The sequence below is a fragment of the Symphalangus syndactylus genome, chromosome 8, assembly GCF_028878055.3.
Source record: "Symphalangus syndactylus isolate Jambi chromosome 8, NHGRI_mSymSyn1-v2.1_pri, whole genome shotgun sequence".
NCBI lineage: Eukaryota > Metazoa > Chordata > Mammalia > Primates > Hylobatidae > Symphalangus > Symphalangus syndactylus.
In genome coordinates, this window is record NC_072430.2 from 133,922,678 (window position 1) to 133,946,001 (window position 23,324).

General features: G+C 38.8%; 1 protein-coding gene across 2 annotated transcripts in view; it reads right to left on the reverse strand.

The window, feature by feature from the left end:
- Nucleotides 1-23,324, reverse strand: part of PID1 (phosphotyrosine interaction domain containing 1) — a 256,999-nt gene that overhangs the window by 209,315 nt on the left and 24,360 nt on the right. Inside the window, exon 1 of one of the 2 annotated variants that reach the window (XM_055290865.2) lies at nt 8,484-9,006. The exons of the other annotated variant lie outside the window; for it this stretch is intronic. Within the exon in view, the coding sequence (XP_055146840.1) occupies nt 8,484-8,612 (129 nt within the window). The 5' untranslated portion in view covers nt 8,613-9,006. Of the gene's footprint in view, nt 1-8,483; nt 9,007-23,324 lie in introns of those variants that run through there. 2 annotated transcript variants of the gene reach the window in all.

Here is a 23,324-nt window from a genome sequence, read left to right on the forward strand (position 1 = left end):
TGCAAATATTTTCCCGGTGTCTTTTATTATTTGCTTTCAGCTACGCTATTGTTCACCTCATGGAAATCTAACAAGTCTATAAAACAAAGTGCTAATTTCTTCCTTCACTGTATTCTAACAGTCAGGATGGAAATTATTCTAAGAGCACAGGGTGGTTAGCGATATGGAATCTGGAATCAGAACAAGTCAGAACAGTGAAGGCTCCTACTGGGCTACAACACTGTCTGCCATGGGGCTCTAGACAGGCTTCTGCACCTTGGTTTTCTCATCTGTGAAGCCGATAGTAACCTCCAGCTAAAGCTGTGGCAAGTGTTAGATGGAAAAACACCTTCTATTTTTCTTTAATTTTAGATTCAGGGGATATCTATGCAGGTTTGTTGCATGGATATATTGCGTAATGCTGAGGTTTGGGTTTCTAGTGGGCACATCGCCCAAATAGCGGACATAGTACCCAATTGGTAGTTTTTCAACCCTTGATCCCCTTCCTCCCTCCTGGCTTTTGGAGACCCCGGTGTCTACTGTTTCCACCTTTATGTCCATGTGTACCCATTATTTAGTTCCCATTTATAAGTGATAACATGTGGTATTTGATTTTCTGTTTCTGCATTAATTCACTTAGGATAATGGCTTTCAGCTGCATCCATGTTGCTGCAAAGGACAGGATTTCATTCATTTGTATGGCTATGTAGTATTCCAAGGTCAGAATAGCTATTATTAAAAAGTCAAAAAATAACCAATGTTGGCGATGATGCAAAGAAAAGGGAAAGTTTATACACTGTTGTTGGGAATGTAAATGAGTTCAGCCCCTGTGGAAAGCAGTTTGGAGATTCCTCAAAGAACGAAAACTAGAACTACCATTCGACCCAGCGATTCCATTATTGGGTATCTACCAGAAGAAAAGAAAACTCTTTCTGAGCCCCTGCACTGCAACTGGTGTCCAGGAAACCCAGACCAAACAATGTTGGCTGTTTCCTTCACATTATCTTTTGGGTGTCTCTCCATCTATTAAGCATTTACATTTAATTCTGTATCTGGAATTAATTCTGGTATTTGGTATATTATATAAATTTTTAATTAACTTTTTTAAGAAATTGCTACACACTTATTCAAATATTTTCCTTCCTCTTATTTTTGAGTCATCTATTATTTATTCACTTCTTTTACAATGGACCATCATTGTTGGTAGGCTTTTCAAAATGGACAAAATTAAAAATAGTGATCCATAAGGTAAAACAGATATTAGTACTCCACCAGAATATGTACATAACATGGCTTTTGTTTTCCATTTGGTTTGGGGTTTTGGCTTAATTTAATTAAACTGTCCTGCTGCCAGCATTTTCTAATTAGCAATGTGGTATACTTGACTGACTGATGGATTCAGAATTAAAAAAAAAAAAAACCTATATTCAAATGCCAGCCCTGAGAAACTGTTTTGTAGCAAGTCATTTGGCCTGAACCTTTGCTGTTTTTCATCTGTAAGGTAAAGTTAACAATACCTAACCTTTTTAATTCCCAAAAGCGTTGTGAGATTCAAGTGAGATAATGTCTCTGAAATGTCAGGAAGGGGTATTCTTCCCATTACTATGATTATAATTGATACTGTAAGGTTAGTTTCTACATTCCTTCTACTTCTGATAAATCACCACATCCTTCTCATACCATAAAGGTAAGAGCTTGGACTGGGAGTTTGAGGACAGTTCAGGCTACTGACTTGATCACTAACCAGCTGCTAGATTCGAGGAAATTTGCATAACTTCCCTGAGCTTCAGTCTTCTCGTTAGTAAAATGGAGATTGTAGTGGGAATGAAATTAGCTAATGTGTATGGAAGTATTTAAAAGCCTGTACCCACAGAGAAGCACTCGATAAATTACAGTAATGCATGGGTTATTCTCCTTGACCCTCAAGGGTCATTCTCCATCCTCTATGGATTGCATCCTTCACTTGCTCTCAGGCCTCTGAGAGGTGCCAGACAATAGGAGACAAGGGAAGAACAAAGAAGCAACTGGAGAAAGACATAAGGGTGTTATTTATTCTGCCACCCCTCCTCCAGGGCCAGGGTGTGTTCACTTGGATGCTTCTCCTGCACCCAGGGACATAGCTCCTGTTTGGTGGCCTCTCTTCCAAAACCAAGGCTCTACTGAACCCTTTTCAGGATGAGTGGATTAGTCCCTTCCCATGCTGCTAATAAAGACATACATGGGACTGGGTAATTTATAAAGGAAAGAGGATTAATTGACTCACAGTTTAGCTTGTCTAGGGAGGCCTCAGGAAACTTACAATCATGGTGGCAGGGGAAGCAAACAGGTCCTTCTTCACATGGCAACAGCAAGGAGAGGAATAAGAGCCAAGAGGGAAAAGTGCCCTATAAAACCATCAGATCTCGTGAGAACTAACTCACTATCATGAGAACAGCATGGAGGTAACCAGCCCCATGATTCAGTTATCTCCCACTGGGTCCATCCCAGAACACATGGGGATTATGGGAACTACAGTTCAGGATGACATCTGGTTGGGGACATAGGAAAACTATACGAATGAGAGACCATAAGAACGTCCCATTTATGCTGGCCTTCAGTGCTTCATTACCTCCTATTAATTCCCTTAATCCTATCCACACATCTGTAAATAGTCTCCTCTTAAAGTCATTTCAGTTGATCCTTGAGTATGCCATCTGTTTCCAGCCAGGATGCTGATGCAAATCTTAGTTCTTGTTTTAATTGGTGAGCCAACCCTTCAGGGTTCATTGAGTAGTATGAGTCTGACACTTAGGCAGCAGTACCCACAACCCACCTAGATCTGTGACTCAGTCCAAAAGTAAGCACTTCTCACACTTCCCAACTTTCCAGAATTGGTTTAACAGTTGCTTTTAAAGGTACAGAATTTCCCACTAGAGCATTTCATGGCTTTTGTTCTGAATATCACATAAAGCAAAAGATGTCATTGAACCCAACAGTAAAATGAACATTCTAACTGGAAGATAAATTGACTTGTTGATGTCATATCTCCTGACAAAACTTAGCACAGGATGACAACTCCCAAACCCATGGGACACCACCCAAGATGCTGGACTTCCAAGCTCCAGTGATGTTTCCTATTAGCACATTTGAGATCTGTACTCTTCCAGCTTGGCCATGTTCATTCCATCAGAGCTTTGGCCAAAGAGCACTGCCAGAATGTTCACCAACACCCAAGCGTATGAGGAAATCAGAGCCTGGAAGGACTCATGATACTGAAAGTTCCCTGATCTCCTCTGATATTTCTTTCTCATGAAACTTGCCAGAAATAAAATTAAATCCAAAATAAACTCACACATTTCAGAGATTGAACCATTTCATGATGGAAAAATGCATTTACAGTTTATACAACAGGAGACAGAAAGGAGGTAAACTGTTAGATGACCCCCTTTAAAAGTCATTTTGTTCTACTGCCACTGAAATAGTACTGTGAAAGAAAATGGGGTGTTTAGAATTTTTTAAAAAAATTCTGTAGTGTCAAACTTTCATAACTATAAAAGAGCAATCTCCACGCAAAATTTTCAAGAAATCTGTGTTTAGGCAGAGAAATTGTTCTTCTGGTTGACTTTGTGAAGCAAAAGCAAATAAACACAAACTAAACACATAGGCACAAGGAAATAACATTTTGATATTTTCATTTTTTAATGAAATAATCATAAAAGGACTTGACCTCCCAAATGTCAACCTTACTCTCCTCGATAACTCAGATGATCAAACTTGTGTTGCCTAATATGATAGCCACTAGCCTTGCAACATATGACTACTTAAATTTAAATTTACTAAAGCTAAATTTTAAAATCTGCACTTCAGTCACAATAGGCACGTTTCAAGTGCTCATTAGTCATCTATGGCCAGTGGTCACTATATTGAACAGTGAAGATTATTGAACATTTTCATCATCACAGAGAGTTCTAATGGACAGCATTGGGTCAAATTACTTATGTCTATGCATCTCAACTATTTCCAATGACAGCAGATCAGTACCAGCTATCACAATTTAGTGAAGTTACAGACCTTTCAGGGGTAGCAATTATCCATTCCCTTAACCTCAGCCTTCCTCTTCAGAGGGTGGAAATGCTCAAGAGGCTTGGTAAGCTTGCCATACAACTCTGGCAAGCCCACCATCAAACGGGTGCAGATAGAATTCTACTGGGACCTCCTGGAGAAAGTTTTATTTCCCTCATAAGGGTACTGCACCTTGCTCTTTCTTCATCCCTAAACATAAATATAGTTGGCCCTCTGTACCTGTCGGTTCTGCATCAGTGGATTCAAGCAGCCAGAGATCAAAAGTATTGGGGAAAAAACTGCACATGTACTGAACAGGTACAGACTTTTTTCTTGTCATTATCTCCCAACCAACACAGTATAACAATGATTTATGGAGCATTTACACTATATGAGGTATTGTAAGTAATCTAGAGATGATGGAAAATATACAGGAGGGTGTGCATCAGTTGTATGCAAATACCATGCCATTTCATATCAGGTTCTTGACTATCTGTAGATTTTGGTATTCACAAGAGGTCCTGAATCGATCCCCCAGGGATACTGAGGGACAAGTGTGTTGTGACTGGAGTTGCAGCAGCCATCCTGCAACCAAAAGGCAAATGCATGAGAATAAAGGTCAACACACCAAATCCAAGAGAATTGAGCGAAAGAAGCTGCAGTTTTGATGGGATCTTTGTGGAGCAAATAAAACCGATAGAAGCAATTATTCATCTCTACTTTTCATTAAATGAGAACTTGTGTCCCTACTTGTTTATATGACTATGAAAAGGATTTCTATTAGGAGCAGTCGTTTTCTGATACAATTGTTAATCCACAAAAGGGAAGTTCTGTAAACTAAGTATCCTACAATCAAAGATAATCATTACATCTAGAACAATCCAACTGGTAATAACAATTTATATTTATATTTACTTTCATGTCAAGTCTCACATATATTTAAGCAGATCACATAATCACAAAAAGAATTTGATTGATTTTACCATTATGTAATATATGTGTGTGGAAATATATATCCTGCAAATATATAAATTTATATTTTTAAAAGCATGGTGAGAAATTATAGGTTGAATGGCAATATATTGAAGAGTTTTAACAAATAGCTTTGGATGTGAGTGTAAGGATAAATTTTCTGCTTTAAATGTGTTTTTTAATGGGCACATCCTCCTTTTGTGTGTATATATACGTAGTTTATAAACATCCAGAAACATATGTGGATAGATAATTTAACACTCTTTCAGATTTAAACAAAAAGGTATCTGCTAAAACCATGTTGGTAGTTGTTTTCCTGAAATGATATTAGAGGTTAATGAAAATATCCTTTTATCCACAAAAATACCATTTGTTCCTAAAATCCCACCATAAGTGATACTTCTAGCTTAAGCAACACAGGAGTTTTGAAGCCTGGCAAAAATACAATTCTCCTTCAGGAGAGAACATATTCCTTGTTGGTTCTCTACATGACTTGGTGTGAGAAATACACCTTATCTCAAAGAAATGCCTTTGACATATGGAAGGCTGTGGCTTGGAGTCTCATCAAATTAGATAATGGAGACACGGTCTGCTGACTTCCCTTTCCAACCTAGTCCCAATGTCATCTAGGACAGCCTGGAGCTATCACTAAGTATATGTGTGTAGTAAACACTGTGACTTTTAGTGGGAGCCAAGTAACAATTTGTGAGTAAGTGAATGAAGGAATAAATGACCAGCAATAAATAATGGAATAAATGACCAGCAATAAAGTGGAGCACACACTTTCTCTAGCAGTACCACCTTCTCTCGGAATGTTGCCAGCAACCTCACCTTGAAGCTACTGTGGCCTCCCAAACTCCACATTGCACTGCATTTTTTGATGCCATGCATCATGTTTATTTTCACTTCAACTTGTAATTGGATTGCAACTGGATGTTCTTGCATTGCCCCCGAAAAAGAAAATGTTTAAAAGCAATGTTCCAGGAGTTCAAGATAAGCCTGGGCAACAAGACGAAACCCCATCTCTACCAAAAAAACATGAAAAATTAGCCAGGTATGGTGGTGCATGCCTGTAGTTCCAGCTACCTGGAATGCTGAGGTGGGAGGATCGCCTGAGCCCAGGAGGTTGAGGCTGCAGTGAGCTGTGATTGTGCTACTGTACTCCAGTCTGAACAACAGAATGAGACCTTGTCTCAAAAAAATAAAAATAAAGCAATGTTAATAGTGATTTTAAACACTGTTATATAACTTTCCTTATATCAAAATGTTCTACCATATAGACAACTCAAATGTCAGAAATCCACAGGCTTTCAGATGGCTCTGTCTCTCATCTCCCACCCGTCTTCTCCCTTATGTGCCCCTTTCCTGGTGGAGCTGAGTTTCACCTACAAAATTTCAAAAGTTAGAAGTCCTCTTTGCTTCATGTACCCTACATCATCACATGCTGATTCTACAAAGAGGACATTTGAACTTGGCTTTAGAGCAGATGTTTTATTCAATAACTTGACTCAGGTGATCTATTAAGTTTTATTTAGTTCTTCTATTTACACATATGGTCCATATTAAGACTTTTACAAAGACACAAGGCATGCTGGGAGAGAGCTCTGCTAAGACTTTATGAAGTAAAACAAATGTCCCAGTTTGATATTTTTCCTGACATCTTAATCCATTGCTTATACACTTCTCTAATTGCAATGTTTAACCTTGGCCTGGGAAAGGGTGCCAATCTAAAAGACAGCGATTGTTTCTGACACGTTGTCAAGAAGTTTTTAGTTGTATTCATGGGTAAATTAAAGGTGTTCAGAACTGTAATTTGGTGCCAAAAGTAGATACCATATTGCACTTCACCACCGGAAAGAAAGAAGAGAGAGAGAAAGAAAGAGAGAGAGAGAGACAGAGACTGACGGACTAAAATAATAAACTTTGGTCAGTGAAGCCAGGACCACTAAGGTTTTAAAGTGCTGAGATTCTTTGGTAAGTTTTGCAATATGAGCCCTTCTTGGCCCTTATGCACACTCAGATTAAACACCACTCAGATCCAAAGCTTGTTTATCTCTTTTACAACTGGAAGTTCTTCTGTGAATAACTCCTATAAGCCTCTTTGGTATAAAGCCCCCTTAAGTCGTCTGCTTTGTCAGCTATAGGATTTTCAACATTTGTTTCACAAGTGTGGACCCTAATGGGATTTAAATCAAAAGAGGAATTTACTGCCACCTTTGGTCTTTGTAGTACCAGCTTTTGAAGGTTTGTCTGAGTTACTGGGAACGAAAAAGAAGTTAGTTTTTTAATTTTACAAATCAAATCACAGTCTACTTTTCAAAATACAGCACACTATAATTTCCAAAGGGACATATTTTATACACACACACACGTATATAATGTTTATAGAGTGTATATACTTGTGTGTTTATATATAAACACAATATAAAATATAGAATATAAGTATATAAAATATATTACTATGTCTCTTGATTTGTTTCTTTATTTAACACTAAGCAGTATTTATTAAATGTGAAACTTTCCTCAATACCTCCTAAGAAGACAATTATGGAAATCAGTCAACTCCTCTTACTTTTTTAACAGCAAGGCATGTCCAGCCATGAAGCAACCACAGCCACATGAGCTGCTAAGTTCTTGCCCCAGCCAGTGTCCCAGCGGAAGCCTAACTGCCCAGGGCCAGGAACAGTGGCCAACACATCTGTGCTTCAGCCCGCCTCTGTCCACCTGGAGATGGGATTAGAGGCCACCAAGATCTCAGAAAACACTCACAGCTCACTAGCAGCCAATGCAATCCGTGAGGTCAACTCAGGTGCAGATTAGATCTAGTCAAGTAAAGCACACAGCCCCTCATCCAGTGAACTCAAACTCAAGCTGTCCCTTTAGTCTATGGGGGATTCATCAAAGCACCACATTTGGCCTTCTATAGTAATTTTCACAGTCAATTGCCCCATCCCCTTTGAAGCAGATCCCTTTGCACATAAAGTCATTCTGGGAATCTACCATCACATGACTATGTCACAGAAACAATGTCTCCCACTTACTTAATATCAAGCAGTAACAGGCATTTAACCTGTGCTCTCTCTAACCCTTCAAGGCAAGTACTATCAGCCCCATTTTACAGGTGACGACGACAGAGCCCAGGCACTCTGAGACACCTGTCCAAGATCACTCCACTGATAAAGTAGCAGATTCAAGGCTAAAACCAAATGTGTGTGGCTTTGGAGTCACTTGGAGCTACTTCAGAAGAACAGAAGAACACTCTCTCAGCTATGCTGGAGTTCCCAAACTTTGGTCAGTTCTCTCCCATAATCAGGTTTCTGTCATTCATGTTGCCACGGATGTGTCTCAATAGTCCAGACGTGTGATGGCATTGTACAAAACCTACTTCCCACTCCTCTTCTCTAACCTCATTGTCTTAATCTGTTTATGCTGCTCTAACAAAATACCACAGAGTAGATAATTTATAAAAAAACAGAAATTGATTTTCTCACCGTTCTCAAGGCTAGGAAGATCAAGATCAAGGTGCAGGCTTGTTTGATTGTCTTGTGAGAGCTGCAGCACTTGGAAGGAAGGAATGCTGTGTCCTCACAGAGTAGAAGGCTAAGGGGCAGGCTGAACATGGCATGAAGCCTCTTGTACAAGGCTTTTCATTCCATTCAAGAGGGGAGGAGCCGTCATGACTTAACCACCTCTTAAAGGTCCCTCTTGGCCGGGCGCAGTGGCTCACGCCTGTAATCCCAGCACTGTGGGAGGCCGAGACAGTCAGATCATGAGGTCAGGAGATCGAGACCATCCTGGCTAATACAGTGAAACCCCATCTCTACTAAAAATACAAAAAAAAATAAAAATTAGCTGGGCGTGGTTGTCGGCACCTGTAGTCCCAGCTACTCGAGAGGCTGAGGCAGGAGAATGGCCTGAACCTGTGAGGCAGAGCTTGCAGTAAGCCGAGATTGCGCCACTGTACTCTAGCCTGGGCGACAGAGCAAGACTCTGTCTCAAAAAAAAAAAAAAAAAAAAAAGGTCTCTCTTAAGGTCGTCACTTTGGCCATTAAGTTTCAACACCTGAATTTTGGAGGGGACACATTCAAACTATGGCACTCCTCAACCATGTATGCAGAGAAGGAAATCAAAGATAGGAAGATAGTGTCACCTAACATTCCTCTCCCTTTTCCAACCTCACCCATCTCCACTCAACAAAACCACATCAATTTGTGTGTGTGTATGCATGTGTGTGCTATGTATGTATACATTCATATATATATACACATTCCAATATGATGCATTGTTGTTAATAATAAATGTTTGTTGACTGACTGACCAAAAATGGATATATATATACATACAATATATACACATACATACATATATACATACATATATATACACATATATATATTTACATGCATGTGTGTGTATGTCTGTGTGTATTCACACTTATAGGAAAGAAACTGCTGAAGAAAGTATATGAGATACGAAATGCAAACTAAAGCAACAGAAAGTCACTCTGAGTTGAGACTGGAGGATGTGTTTCTCAAGTCTGCTTTTCCATATCATAGTATGGCCACTAAAACAAGTGAACAAGTGTGTGTTCCATTTCTCAATAAAGCAGAGCTGTAAACTGTTCAATGGGAAGTGCCAAGAGACTCTTATTAGCAGAAAGGGCAAGAGGAGAAGGCAGCGGATGTTTTCATAAACCACATAAATTCCTCAGTTTAATTTTTTAAAATAAGATCTTTGTTAGAAAATAAAAGATCAGAATGGTTAAAATTGCCTTACATCTTTCATAATATAATATGAATTATTCAAATTTGATTACTTGTTCAAAGCTGGAAAGGTTTTAGATGTGCAAAGAGAACAACAGGATGGGAATAATATATTTTGTAATATGAGAATATTTAGAAGCTAAAGGCCAGCTGGCATGTTATCATAAGGTCTTTGGAACTACTTAATAGTTCTAGATGTACATGGGCAGGGTGGGGATGGGGCTGGAAGACCAAGATGAAAAAAGAGGTATAGAAATGAAGGGTCTTGGAATCCAGGTAATTGAAAGTAGTCAGTGTGCTAGATTTTTATTTTATTTTATTTTTTTTTTGAGATGGAGTCTCACTCTATCACCCAGGCTGGAGTGCACTGGAGCAATCTTGGCTCACTGCAACCTCTGCGTCCTGGGTTCAAGCAATTCTCTTGCCTCAGTCTCCCAGGTAGCTGGGATTACAGGCACCTGCCACCATGCCTGACTAATTTTTGTATTTTTAGTAGAGACGGGGTTTCACCATGTTGGCCAGGTTGGTCTCGAACTCCTGACCTCAGGTGATCCACCCGCCTCTGCCTCCCAAAGTCCTGGGATTACAGGTGTGAGCCACCACACCCAGCCTTGTGCTAGATTTTTTATAGTTATTATACAATGAGGAAACCTCTATTATCAAGCATGTGTCTCAGTTATTTTTATAAAATTGTTTTTAGCCAGTCAATCAACAAACATTTATTATTTACAACAATACATCATGTTAGGATAGGCACAAAAATATCCTTAGTCTCAAGAAGCATATGACTTGGAAGGCTAAGACATACAGAAAATACCCAGAAAATAATGTATAATCCCTAATAAATGTGTTGAACATCATATGCCAAAGATTATCAAAGCTGTGGGTAGAGGCCAGCATGTTGACCAGAGTAGCCAGCGCTTCATGGAAAGGTTATGACTTGAATTTAACTTTGAAAAATGAAGAGGAATTAGAGACATTGAGCCAAGACAGAGAAGACAAATAAAACCTAAAACCATGGAGGGCCCTGAAAGAAATACAAAAAGAATATCAGCTAGACTTCAGGTATAGGATTTAAAGCTGGTCAATTAAAGTTGTTAATTCCTTAAAGTATGGACATTATAGTGGGTTAGCCAGGTAGGTCCAGTGTAATTCAAGGGTCTTTTAAATGTAGAAGAGGGAAGAAGACAAGTCAGTCTCATAGCGATGCCACGTGAGACAGATGCAAGTGCCTTTGAATATAGAAAGGGGCCACAAGCCTAGGAATGCGAGCAGGGAAACTTCTGGTAGCTTGAAAAGGCAAGAAAACAGCATCTTCCCCAGGCCTCCAGAAGTAACTCAGCCCTATCAACACCTTGATTTCAGCCCACTGAGATCCATTTGGGGCTTCTGACTTCAAAATCAGTAAAATCATAAATCTGTATCATTTTAAGCCAATAAATGTGTGATAATTTATCAGAGCAGTAAGGGAAACTAATGTATGGAACGTTCTCAAATTTCAGGTATTAGGGTGAGAATGGGAGCCATTTGCCTACTAGATGTATACTCATCTCTTTGACTGAAGAGAAAGCTAACAGGAGGTTAGTTAAGTAAGTAGTAGGTAAGTCTGGAGTTTCTGATAGCCAGTGACCATCAAACAAGGACCTATTTTGAAAGACCATAGCGTTTTCAGAGCACCTAGCATGGTGCCTGACACTAAATATTAAATATAAAAACTCCCTTCATAAATATTAATAGCAGTTCTTACATCATTAGTGACTACAAGTCCAGTTTTCTAAATCTTGGTAATCGAATGCATCATGCTTTATTTTGAGTACTGAAATAACAGTTGTGATACTATTATCTCAGCCTCTGATCAACAGCTTTTTGTCCCCTTTCTTGTCCCTCTCCAGTGTTTCCTCCTCTCTCCCACCCTCTCTCTAAGCTTCTCTGCTCCTCTTCACCACTCAGTTCCTACAAGTACAGCTCTCTCCCTCCAGCCCCTCAAAAGCCATCAGAAGTTTGACCCCTGTGGCGGGAGGAGCTCTCAGAAGCAGTGAGTCTCTCCACTGGAGAAAAGGAAAAGTAAGGCAGATTCAGGAGGAGAAATCAATCAAAACCACAGCTACTCTACTCAGAGCCTGAGGCAGAGCAGAGGAGCTGCCCACAGGCTGTGGTCCTGAAAGTTTGCACTCAAGGGAGCAAAACAGCAGGAAGAGTCTGAAGTCTGTTGACTAAGACCTCAGAAGGTGGTGACTTCCAAGGAGACACGAGAAGGGGAAAGGACACAAGAGAGCGAACGGTAACTAGATGGGTGATTTGTAATATGTTTATGTGGGGTTTTTTTCTATTAGAAATTTTTTAAGATTTATTTTCATTTGTTTTTCCTGACTTTTGAACTACTTCTTTCTAGAAATGCTAAAATTAATCCTTGAAATAGATACTGGAACACTGGCACCAACACTTTCCTCCACTGTTGCAATCACTGACAAGTATTACCGTGGTCCTTGAGCAAGGAAGGGGTGAGCTCATGCGGTGACACTGTGGTCCTATTAGCTACTTCAAATGGATGGGCTGAAGAGATGAGAGACTAAAATCATTCCAAGAAACTGGCTAATCGGCATTCCAGTCTGAAGCAAGAAGAAACGCCAGCCAAACAGACCTCCATGGAAAGAGATTCAACATGATGGCTTCCAGGCATCTCGGGACGGGGGGCCAGGCAGGAGGGAATAAAAAAGACCTGTGGCCAGCTGGACGCAAAAAGCAACTTGTGGCAAAGTTGGCAAAATACATGAAGACATTTATTCCTCAGTAGTTCTTCAATGGAGTGGAAAACCAAAGCCTGTATTTTGAAGAAAGGGGTATGAATATTATCTTGGAACAAGATTCCCTGAGATGTGAGGCAGCACATCACCCGAAGATGACCTGTTGAGGCTAGATGAGCATCCAAGTCTACCAACGACTCACTCTATGACCATATTAGCAATAGTTTTCAGCTTTTGAAAAAAACATGTTACATTTAGACAGTCACCCATAGGGTCAATTCAGGTAGAAACTTTTAAGAAAGAGGCCCTCTTTTAAGTACAGAGGTCTCCTTAACATAAACTCACCCCCAAAGAAAAGTGAGGAACAGAAGGAAGGAGAGGGAGGAACAGGGGCCACCTCATGATGGCAGGTCAAAAAACTTGCAAGAGATTTAGAGTTGGGCATCCATTTCCAGATACAGTGGTCAGTCAGAGCTTCATAAAGATGGTTCTCCCACCTTAAAGGAGCAAAGCCACCTTCTTCTGAGAACGTCACCCTTTTCTGCTGGGAATGAGATTTCAGGAGGGACTTTCCTGAAATGGTAAAGGAGAAAGGAGCAGCCCAGTCTGGACAGTCAGAACAACTGAATAAACCCTGGTTATCAGTGGGAAAGAGGCTGCCACCAGGTCATCTTCACATCTTACAAAGGAATCTTCAAGGAAGAGCAGAGAGATAGCAGATAAGAAAGCACGCAAAGGTGGAGAGCATAACTTGAGGAAAAATGAAGAAGAAAGCAGGCGATTATCTCCAGGTAGAAGGAAGAGGCCAGGAGGGTGATGTGGAAGAATGTGGGCTACAGAAGACAGATAAAGCCACGGTAATTATCACAGAGCAAGGTAGGCAAACTACACCCAGTTCCAAACCAGCACAGTACCTCTTTATATATTAAAGGTTTATGTAAATGCGGCCACACTCACTTGCCCATGTGTTGTTTATAGATAGCTATTTCATACTACAACATCAGGGTAATGTGTCCCGCAAAGCCTAGCATACTGCCTTCTCCTTTACACACACATACACACACACACATACACACACACACACACTGACTTCTAATATAGATGAGGATCTAAGTATTTTGGAAATCTTGTAAAATATTACTCCAATTAAGAAATTAAAACAAACAGAAGAACTACATGATAGATCATGAGTAATCAAGAAAATTACTCATTTGGGGAGCTAGGGAATCTTTTTGCATCCAGAGAATAACAATAGAAACCCAAACTAAAATTTATTCTTTCTGTGAATATGTTCAAGGACTTAGGACAAAATATGCAGTCAGCGACACCTGTCAGTGTTGCAGAATGAGGCAGTCAACACATAAAAAGATATCTACAGTTACGAATTACTTCAGTGGACAAGAGAAGCAAAGAAATGTCACGTGAACATCTCCACCTACACTTTTCATTCATTCAAGCATATGCCCTATAAATATTGCCACACCAAACTGACCTAACAAGCATTATTCTCTAGAGAGAACACTGTTTTGATGGAAGAGATAGCAACTGTTTGCACAAAAATCACCTTGTACAACAGAAAAAAAAAAACAAACGGTTTTTTAATCTCTGGCAAGTGCAAAGCTGTTCATTTGTTTCTAATTATAAGTGGTGTGAGAAAAGGGAAAGGGACCTAGGTAGAGAAGGAGATGAAGGAGAAACATTCTAAATAAGTATTTTGCTTCAAATCGAAGGCTATCCTAACATGAATATGAAACTGGAGTGTAAGTGACACTTCTTAAATATCTATACATTTTCATGTCCTTTACCCGTCCCATACACACAAGCACGTATAAATGCTTATTTGAATTCTGATATCAGAATGACTGATAAATTCTCAATTATTGAAGCAAACCGTGGAAAGGAAGTCTATGGAATTACTAACACTGGAGTTAATTTATACTGACACTGGAATTAATTTATACAGACACATAACGAAATTAATCATTCCAATTTTAATTAATGTTCTTCTTTTACTCTCCTCTACTAAATGAAATCTACATGGTAGAAAAAGTAGAGCTAGTATCAAACTAATTAGTAACTCTGAAGGTTACTTTAAGTTTTCACTTTTATGTTAAAATACGACCACATTAAGTTTCAATTTAGATAGTTCCTTTCCATTTAATATGAATTGCCTTACTTCTTTAAAACATTATATTTCCTTGGTGGTCAAGAAAATAAATATATCTTGGAGTGCAAATGAATCCCTCAATTATCATGAGTGGAATTGGAAAGGCTGCCTCTAATCATCCAACAAAGTTTTTTAAAAGGGTTGGGTGGGAGACCATAACTCAGTGGGATAAAGACTTCATTCGAGCATGAATTGCTCTCAAAATCATCCAACTTTATACTATATTCGCGGTTTAAAATGCCAAACCACATCATCGCTCAGTTGATCTTGGAAAGTTTCAAAAACCGCAGGCCAGAGCCCAAAGATAAATTGGTCAGTGAATTCAGTACTTCCAGAAAGAGATAAACTTTTGAAAGAAAAGAGGCCATAGCGGCTCTAGTGGCGCAATCGATTAGCGTACAGTACTTGTAAGAAAAGAGGCCATAAACATTTGTTTGCCTTACGAATAAAGTACAGCATTCCCTCTCCTTGATCAAGGTAGCTTTGGCTACTAGTTTCGGAGGTGGGATAGTCTACAAATGAGTAAGAAAGACCGGAGTTAATCTACAAAGACATGAACTTTCACTCCACCTCTTGCATTTTTCAAAAGAAACAAGTAAGTCTCTGGCCTCACAGGGAAGATGTGGGCAGGGATAAGAGGAGACAGGCATTGTCAGGTATCTCAGAGAGCATTACCAAATGGGCTGCAGCATGGGTGCTAGTATTGGTCAAACCAGCATCATCATCAAGTCTCCACTACTAAACACCTTGACTTTGGCCGCCTTCTTTCCTAAACCTGTTTCCTCACAGTAACACAGCAATAGCATTGGTAATGACCTCAAGAATATTGTAAAGATATTACTACTAATTATTGTTATTATTTAAAATACATCACTTAATTTGAAAAGTGGTTTCTTCAACACTCCGCTACCATTACCACCAAGTACTCTTAGATTCTGCTTTACCTTTGTTGTCAAATAACCAAAAGTATGAGAAAAAAATGATTTAAAAGTTTTTTCTTACTATAGAGAACAAGTCCTCAAACTTCATAGAGCCTCAGAATCTCTGGGAAAGCTTGTTAAAGCACAGATTGCTGGGCTGCACTCCCAGAGTTTCAGATTTAGTAAGCTGGCGGGAGGGGCCAAGAATTTGCATTTATTACAAGTTTCCAAGTGACAGATGCTGAAGAACTGAGGACCAATTAGAGAACCACTGCTGTAGAAGAAGTTTATAGTAGTTGGTTGGAAGCCTTTGGTTGAGAGGGAAAAGAGACTGAGACTCACAAATTACTGGAGGAAATGAGTAAGGGAAAAACACATAGAGAGGAATGTCCACCTTGCCCTTTACAGCCACAGACAAGAAGACAAAGCCCAATCCCCTGTGTCAATCAACACTAATACAGTGGGAGCCTGAGAGCCTCAATGTTGGCTATGTAGAGATTTCAAACTCTGCTGTGGAAAGGAAACATGTTAGACATCTAGGGGGTTATGACTAGATTTAGGAATAGGGGATGGAAAGAAAAAAAAATTCACAATAAACCTTTTAAATGATGATCTCTTAAGCTCCATTTTCTAGTATATTCAAAGAGAAGGTCATGTTCAGCAGCAATGAAATTTAAGTCACTAATCCTTCACTGAATTATTTCAAGACACTGAAATTTTATTTTAATTAGACGGCTCAAGTCATTTACAATGTAATTCTGGACTACTTTTACAACTTGCTTTTGGTAGCATTAATTTGTAACACTCATGTTTAAACTACATGTAAGAGTATACATAAATACTCACAAGACAGAGGCTTAAAAGATAATGATTTTATTGTAATCCAATTCAACCTATATTCCTGGCACTATTATACTCATAAAATATGCATTGAAAACTCTAGGTGGGAGTTCTATTTTCATCTATATCTAAATAGTCCAACAAGGCAAGACTGAACCATTAGGCCTGCTGGAAAGTATTTCACCTGGCAACAGCCCAAAGCCATTCAACTCCAAAAGTGTTATTAGAAGAAAGAAAAGTCAATGTAGGTAAAACGTCACATTTTCATTATTACAGATGCAAACAGATACATTGCTAATTATTTTCCAAAATCACTTCATCCTGGCAATATCATGAAAATAAAAATGAAGAATAAATATCAAATTCCATTCCTGAAGCTTAGTATTTCCAGACGTGTTTTACAAATAAAATGAATCCCCTGAGACATTCTGTGAATAAAGGATTTATGGTCAAAAAAAAACCTGGATATCAGTGAATGTGACATCCTCTGCTTAGAACTTCTCTATTACTGAGAAGTCATACAGTACAGAAATCTACTTAGCTTTGCGTAACTCAGAGTTTCCCAAACCAAGTAAGCAAAACATTGTGTTTTCATGTCCGTGGTGTATCTCTCCTGGATATAGAGTTCTGGATTGACAGATTGCTCTTTTCTTTCACCACTTAAAACAAGTCATTCCCATTGCCTCCTCCTTTACATTATTTCTGATAAATTAGTGAACATTCATCATTGCTGTGTATATAATGGATTGTTATGTGGAGTGTTGTCATGATTACCTCATTGCTTTGACTTTCAGCATTTTGACTATGATTTGCCTAAAAAACAAAAGTGTAGTTTTCTTTGGATGTCTCCCACTTACGGTTTGCAAAAGTTCTTGAATATTTTTCACCAAATTTGGGAAATTTTTATCCATTATTTGTTAAAATATTGTTTCATGTGCCAGTCTCTTTCTTGTCTCTTTCTGGGACTGCAATCACATGCATCTTATATTGCTTGATGTGTCCCATGTGGGGCTGTTAATTCTTTTCATTTCTTCTACGTTCTTCAACTGGAGTAGTATCTATTGATCCATTTTCACATTCACTGGCCTTTTCTTCTTTCTTCTTCAATTTGCTGTCAGGCCTACATTGCAAAATTTTCTATTTTAGATATTTTACTTTTCAATTCCAGAGTTTCTATTTGGCCCTTTTGTAAACTTTTCATTACTCATTTGAGATTTTCCATTTGTTCACTCCTTATGACAAAATCCTTGGTTCCTCTAACAAATTAATAGTAGCTGTTTTAAAGCATTTGCTATTCCCACAGCTGTGTCTTCTTAGGATCTATTTTTATTGACTCCTTTTTCTGTTGTTTATGTTTCATTTTCCTGCCAGAATTTTTTTAGTTTGCACTGACCATAGTGGATGACACATTTTAGGACTCTGTATTCTGTTATCATTCTGCAATAACAGGACTGTTGATTTGTGTTTTAAAAAGCAGTTAAATTACTGGCTAATCACCTTTAACATGTGGAGGCTTGACTTTTACAGTTTGGTAGGCTAGGTCTGTTTCCATTTTGCCCTCAGTCCAACAGAAAAATTTATTTTACCAAGAAAAGCCTATAAAACAGTATTAACCTAGCCACAGAAATCTGAGTGTTGCACAAATAAAACAGAATGAAAAAGTATTCTTTATGAGAGCATAGGTTTTTAAGAGGTCCAATTCTTTCTTTATAATTCTGAAAGCTACTCAAACTATATCTTTTCCTGAAAAGTTAGTGAGTTATTAGGTAGTACAAATTCCCAGCATTGTAAATCAAGCTTTATTTTCCCCCATATGGTCAGAAAAGTTATAATAACCAACCTAGATCACCAAACAAGAAGCAAAGCACCTAATCACTTCTCTGCTAAAGTTAAAATAGAATCTTTTCATTTTTTCACCTACTTTCTTACAAAAGTTACCTTTATTCAAAACTCACATATAACAAAATGCTTACATATAATACAGAACTGTCTTGCTCCCATCTTCACCACTTTTGACAAATTCATAAACCTCTATAAGTACCCTTTTTCTCCCTTGTGAAATACTAGTAACAACAGTACCTCTTAAGCACAGTATCAGGTACAGAGCTATCACTCAGTAAATCAGCGTTTTTGTTTTTGTTTTTGAGATGGGGTCTCACTACATCACTATTTCACCCAGGCTTTTCTCAAGCTCCTGAACCTCAAGTGATCCTCTGGCCTTGGCCTTCCAAGTAGCTGAGATTACAGGTGGGAGCCACCAGGCCTGGCTAGTAAATAGCTATTTTTAAAGTCAGAGACCTCTACCTCTAGATCATGAGGTGGAAAAATATTTAATCCAACAACTAAAATAGAGTTTTCCTGTTCTGCCTAATTAGAGGCCAGCTAAAATCAAAACTCACAGCACTTGCTATGACTCAGCTCACTCCACATAACAAGAACTGCATGTCCACAAGCTAAAATATAGCTTAGTTATAGGTCCAAAAGAAAAACCCGTGATTCTACACCCACCCTATCCCACTGCCACCTGAAATATGCTGCTCTGACTGGTAAAACTGGCTGACTCCATATCTGGCCTCATGCTCCACTCAACTGCCTACACTAGGAATCTCAGGACTCTCCTCTACATTTCCCGTTCTCTCTAGTCAGCTGTCAACCCATTCTGCCTCTTCACCCTCACTCAAAACCTCTGCCACCTCCTCAACCCCAAAGTCACTGCTTTAGATGATATCTTCATCCCCTTTTGCCTGTACCATTTCCAACAGCCTCCTTAAAACATTTCCCTGCTTGCAATACATTTTCTATACCACCAGCAGAATCATCTTAAAACCAATCTGAGTCCTTTGTTACCTATAAGCTCCCAATAGTTTCCCAATGCCTAGAAAATGAAGTCCATGCTCAGTAACATCCTATAAAATGTTGTGCTATAGCCCAGTTGTGCTTCCATATTCTTTCGCTCCAGTCCTTCTCCGACCCTTCAGCCTTATGTGATGTGCTCACTCTTGTCTGGAACAGCCTGAATTCACAGCTCTGTGAAGATTCTTCCCTATGCCTAGGGTAATCTTCTCTACTTACCAAATGCCTATTCATCCTTCTATTAGTCCATTCTCACATTGCTGATAAAGACATACCTGAGACTGGGCAATGTACAAAAGAAAGAGGTTTAATGGACTAACAGTTCCACATGGCTGGGGAGGCCTCACAATCATGGTGGAAGGCAAGGAGAAGCAAGTCACGTCTTACATGGATGGCAGCAGGCAGAGAGAGCTTATGCAGGGAAACTACCATTTTTAAAGCCATCAGATCTCGTGAGATTTATTCACTGTCATGAGAACAGCATGGGAAAGACTCACTCCCATGATTCAATTACCTCCCACTAGGTTCCTCCTACCACACGTGGGAATTGTGGGAGTTACAATTCAAGATGAGATTTGGGTGGGGACAGAGCCAAACCATATCAATCCTTAAATAGGTTACATTGTCTTCTTTGTGGAGGGTCCCTGTCTAGGACAAGGTTCATAATTCCCCACTCTGCTTTTATTATAGCACTGATTCCGATATACTGTAATTACTTATCCATAGGTCTATTGCATCCTCAAGACTGTGCATTCCCAGAAGACAATGGCAATGCCTGGTATAGTATCTGGCTCAGAGTAGGTGCTCAAGAAACATTTGTTGAATTAATAAATGAATATCACCTTTAAAAAAATTTTCTGTAGCTAACATTCTACAGGTACACAGCATTTGAATATTAAGCCCAAAGATGAAAAACAAGAATGAAACAAAATATCTGCCTCATAGTAAATCCCACCACCCAAGGGAACTAATCAAATAAAACAGTAAATAAGGAGGCTTAGTATCAATCTCAATCATCTTTATCTGTATTCCTCCAATACGAAGAGAAATGAAAATCTTTTATTTTTACACAATCAAAGTTGCGTCTACACCATTCAAAGCCCAATTTAGTAACTCTCAGCTTTTCCTAGCTCACACATTTTTGTTATAATGCTTTCTTTTCAGATCATCTAAAGTTTTTTAAAAAATCATCTTAACTTGGTTTTTGTCAAGGAAAGGTTAATACTGGATACTTTAATCACAAAATTCATGTTTGGCACTGGGTCTTGGCAGAAAGCCCCACGTGTAATTTCTCTGGGACTAAATTACTCATTTCTAATATAAACATAAGAATAAAGCAAAAACCAGCATTATGTAAACAAAATATGTTATTTTTTAGTTCTCAACTGAAAACTCATGCAACCTCATTTAACCACTGTTTCAATGAGACATGGGATTTTAATGTGAGACAAGACAAACCAGGATCCCTTGTTAAGCAGTCGGCATGGTCCAAAAGAACCCCATATCAGTAGCCTTTTTCCAGTCATATTTTTAAGCAGTCTGGCTTCATTTTTTCCAAATACAGAACCAAGTATCCCTGATTCTTATCATCATCCAAACAACTGCAACCAGCTATGAAAACTAGAACTAGGAATCAAGTCTGTCTATAGGGAGCCCCTTCAAAGCTACTAAGCATGACTGTTTTCATGAACAAATATTCATGACCCTATTTTCCAAAATTCCAACTCTGCCGACCATTTCATTTTAAAAAGAGAGAAAGAAAACGAGACAGAGAGAGAGATTCAATCCTTTAAAATCCTTTAATTTTCTTCATTTTAACTCAATCAAAATTAGGTAACCTCTCATAAGAAAGTTAATTATCTTCTCCTCTTTTGGGATTTTATTTTTGTAAACCCCCAAATAATGCATTTATTACAAACACAAGATACCTCTTTTATTGCCACAATCCTCACATATTGTCTAATCTGCAAAAGCAATTCCCTACTGTTTTAAAAGTAAAACCATGGACTCTTCCTTTATCACTTCCTTATTGAGAGCTTCATGTCCCAGGCTTTGCTCTCTGGATTCCCATCAGAAGGTTCCTACAAAATCCTCCCTACCTTATGCTCTGCTTCTGCAGTATTAGGTATGACATCTGCTATGGCATTAGCCACTTCAGTGCTCAGAGAAATAGAAAAACCATCCTAGAGAACTTCAAAACTCCATAAGCAGAAGCTTCAGGTAATAGAAAGGGAGCGTTACTTGCTTTTCAATTGCCTAAGATCAAAATCCCACACACAGGTCTGTTGTGTTGCAAAGCCCATCTCCACCAGTAGACATGTTTTTCTTTACACTTAAAAGAGCTGTCCAAACTAATTAAGGCATTTGCATCTTCTCCTTGACAACACTCTTAAAAGCCCACCTGTTGTGTGAAACTCTTCTGCATGACTAAGTCTCTTGCACTCCCTTTTTTCTGTGTTCCCTTTGGAGCACATGACTTTATAAAGCTTGTCTCTTGGCCATGTGCCTCCCTACTCTCAAACAAGGCCAAGATGAAAATGATGCTTCTTGTAACACTCCAAGCCTCCTGGTAAAAGATGCAGTGGTGGATATAAGCTCCAGTGCTTCTTACTCCTCATTCCCAAGTTCAAGTGAAAAAGGCAACTTGTATTGCCTTGCCTACTTTCCTTCCCTCTCATCAGCCTTTACTAACAACAACTATAAACCTGAAGGTATGAAGATGCTACTTGTTTTAATCAGAATAGATTTGTGCACATTACATTAAAAATTCTGACAAATTCTTAACACTTACTATTACTTAGAGTGCAAATTACAGTGCTGCTTACCAAGACAATTAGCACTGAGGGTCTGGGGCAGCGATGCCACACCTTTGATTAGCTGACTGCTAAAAAATACTTGAATGTATTTTATAGTTTATGAAACACTTTTACATATATGATATCATTTCACACTCAGAAGAAGTCAAGGAGGTAGATTTTATTAGACGCATTTGACTGAATGGGGAAATTGAGGCTCAGAAGTTTGTGTAACTGGCCCAAACTTATAAAGACAGTACTTAGAAGGGCTAAAACTTCCATGAAAACTTCCCAATTCCTAGTTCTACCCTGTTCCCATTATACCACGTTCACTTAGGCCAGGGGAATGTTTAAGTCATGTTTTATCCTGCATCCTTCATTTTGGCTGTAGTTTCATTGGTTGTTGGCTGTTTTTTGTGTTCTGCTTGTTTCATTTTGCAGACCAAATTGTGACAGGGACTTCTTTAGTAAACCTGAACAAATAAGAGCTATTTCTTCTATTTTTCTGTAGAAATAAAAATAGAATTTGCATATAATAGCAATCACTGATTCCTGTCTAAGCTAGTTAGAGTTTAAAAAGTTGGAAGACCTCACCCACAGCAGTTCCAAATGCAATGCTTTACATTTAGGTAATTATCAATTATCTTTCAAATTCGTATTAGCCAGGGAACCAATACAGCCAGCCTACCAGAAGGAAATGATGCTTCAAACTGCGGAGCTGCTGGCATTCGGGTCACGAAATAACATAACTATGAAATTATGCAAGTAAATACCATCCTTATTCACGTAACATTTGAAAAATAATTGCTGTAAAGGAAATAATGGAATATCATGCAATATCCCCACAAGGTCCATTTTCAGGCCCATATTTCTCTACACAGAAACACACATACACATAATTGAAGAGTTAGGCTTCCTTGGTTACATACCCGTCTAACAATAAACAAGCTGGAAGTCAGTCACTCTATTCATGTTCAGCTGTGGGCACACACACCCATTTATTATCTGTGGGACTGACTGTGCCGCAAACCTTAGTGGCAATAAATAGTTCCACGGAACAAATAAAAACATGAGTGGATTCCAAAAAGTATGAAGATTTGCTCAACAAAACTCACCAGGCAGGACCAGCACTATAAAAACCTGCCTCCAATCCTTCAACTGAAGTAAAATGTCTCTGGCAACTGGGAATAGTTAAAATTTCCTATTTTCTGATTATTCCAAGTGCTTACCTCTGCACATCCGGTCTCCAG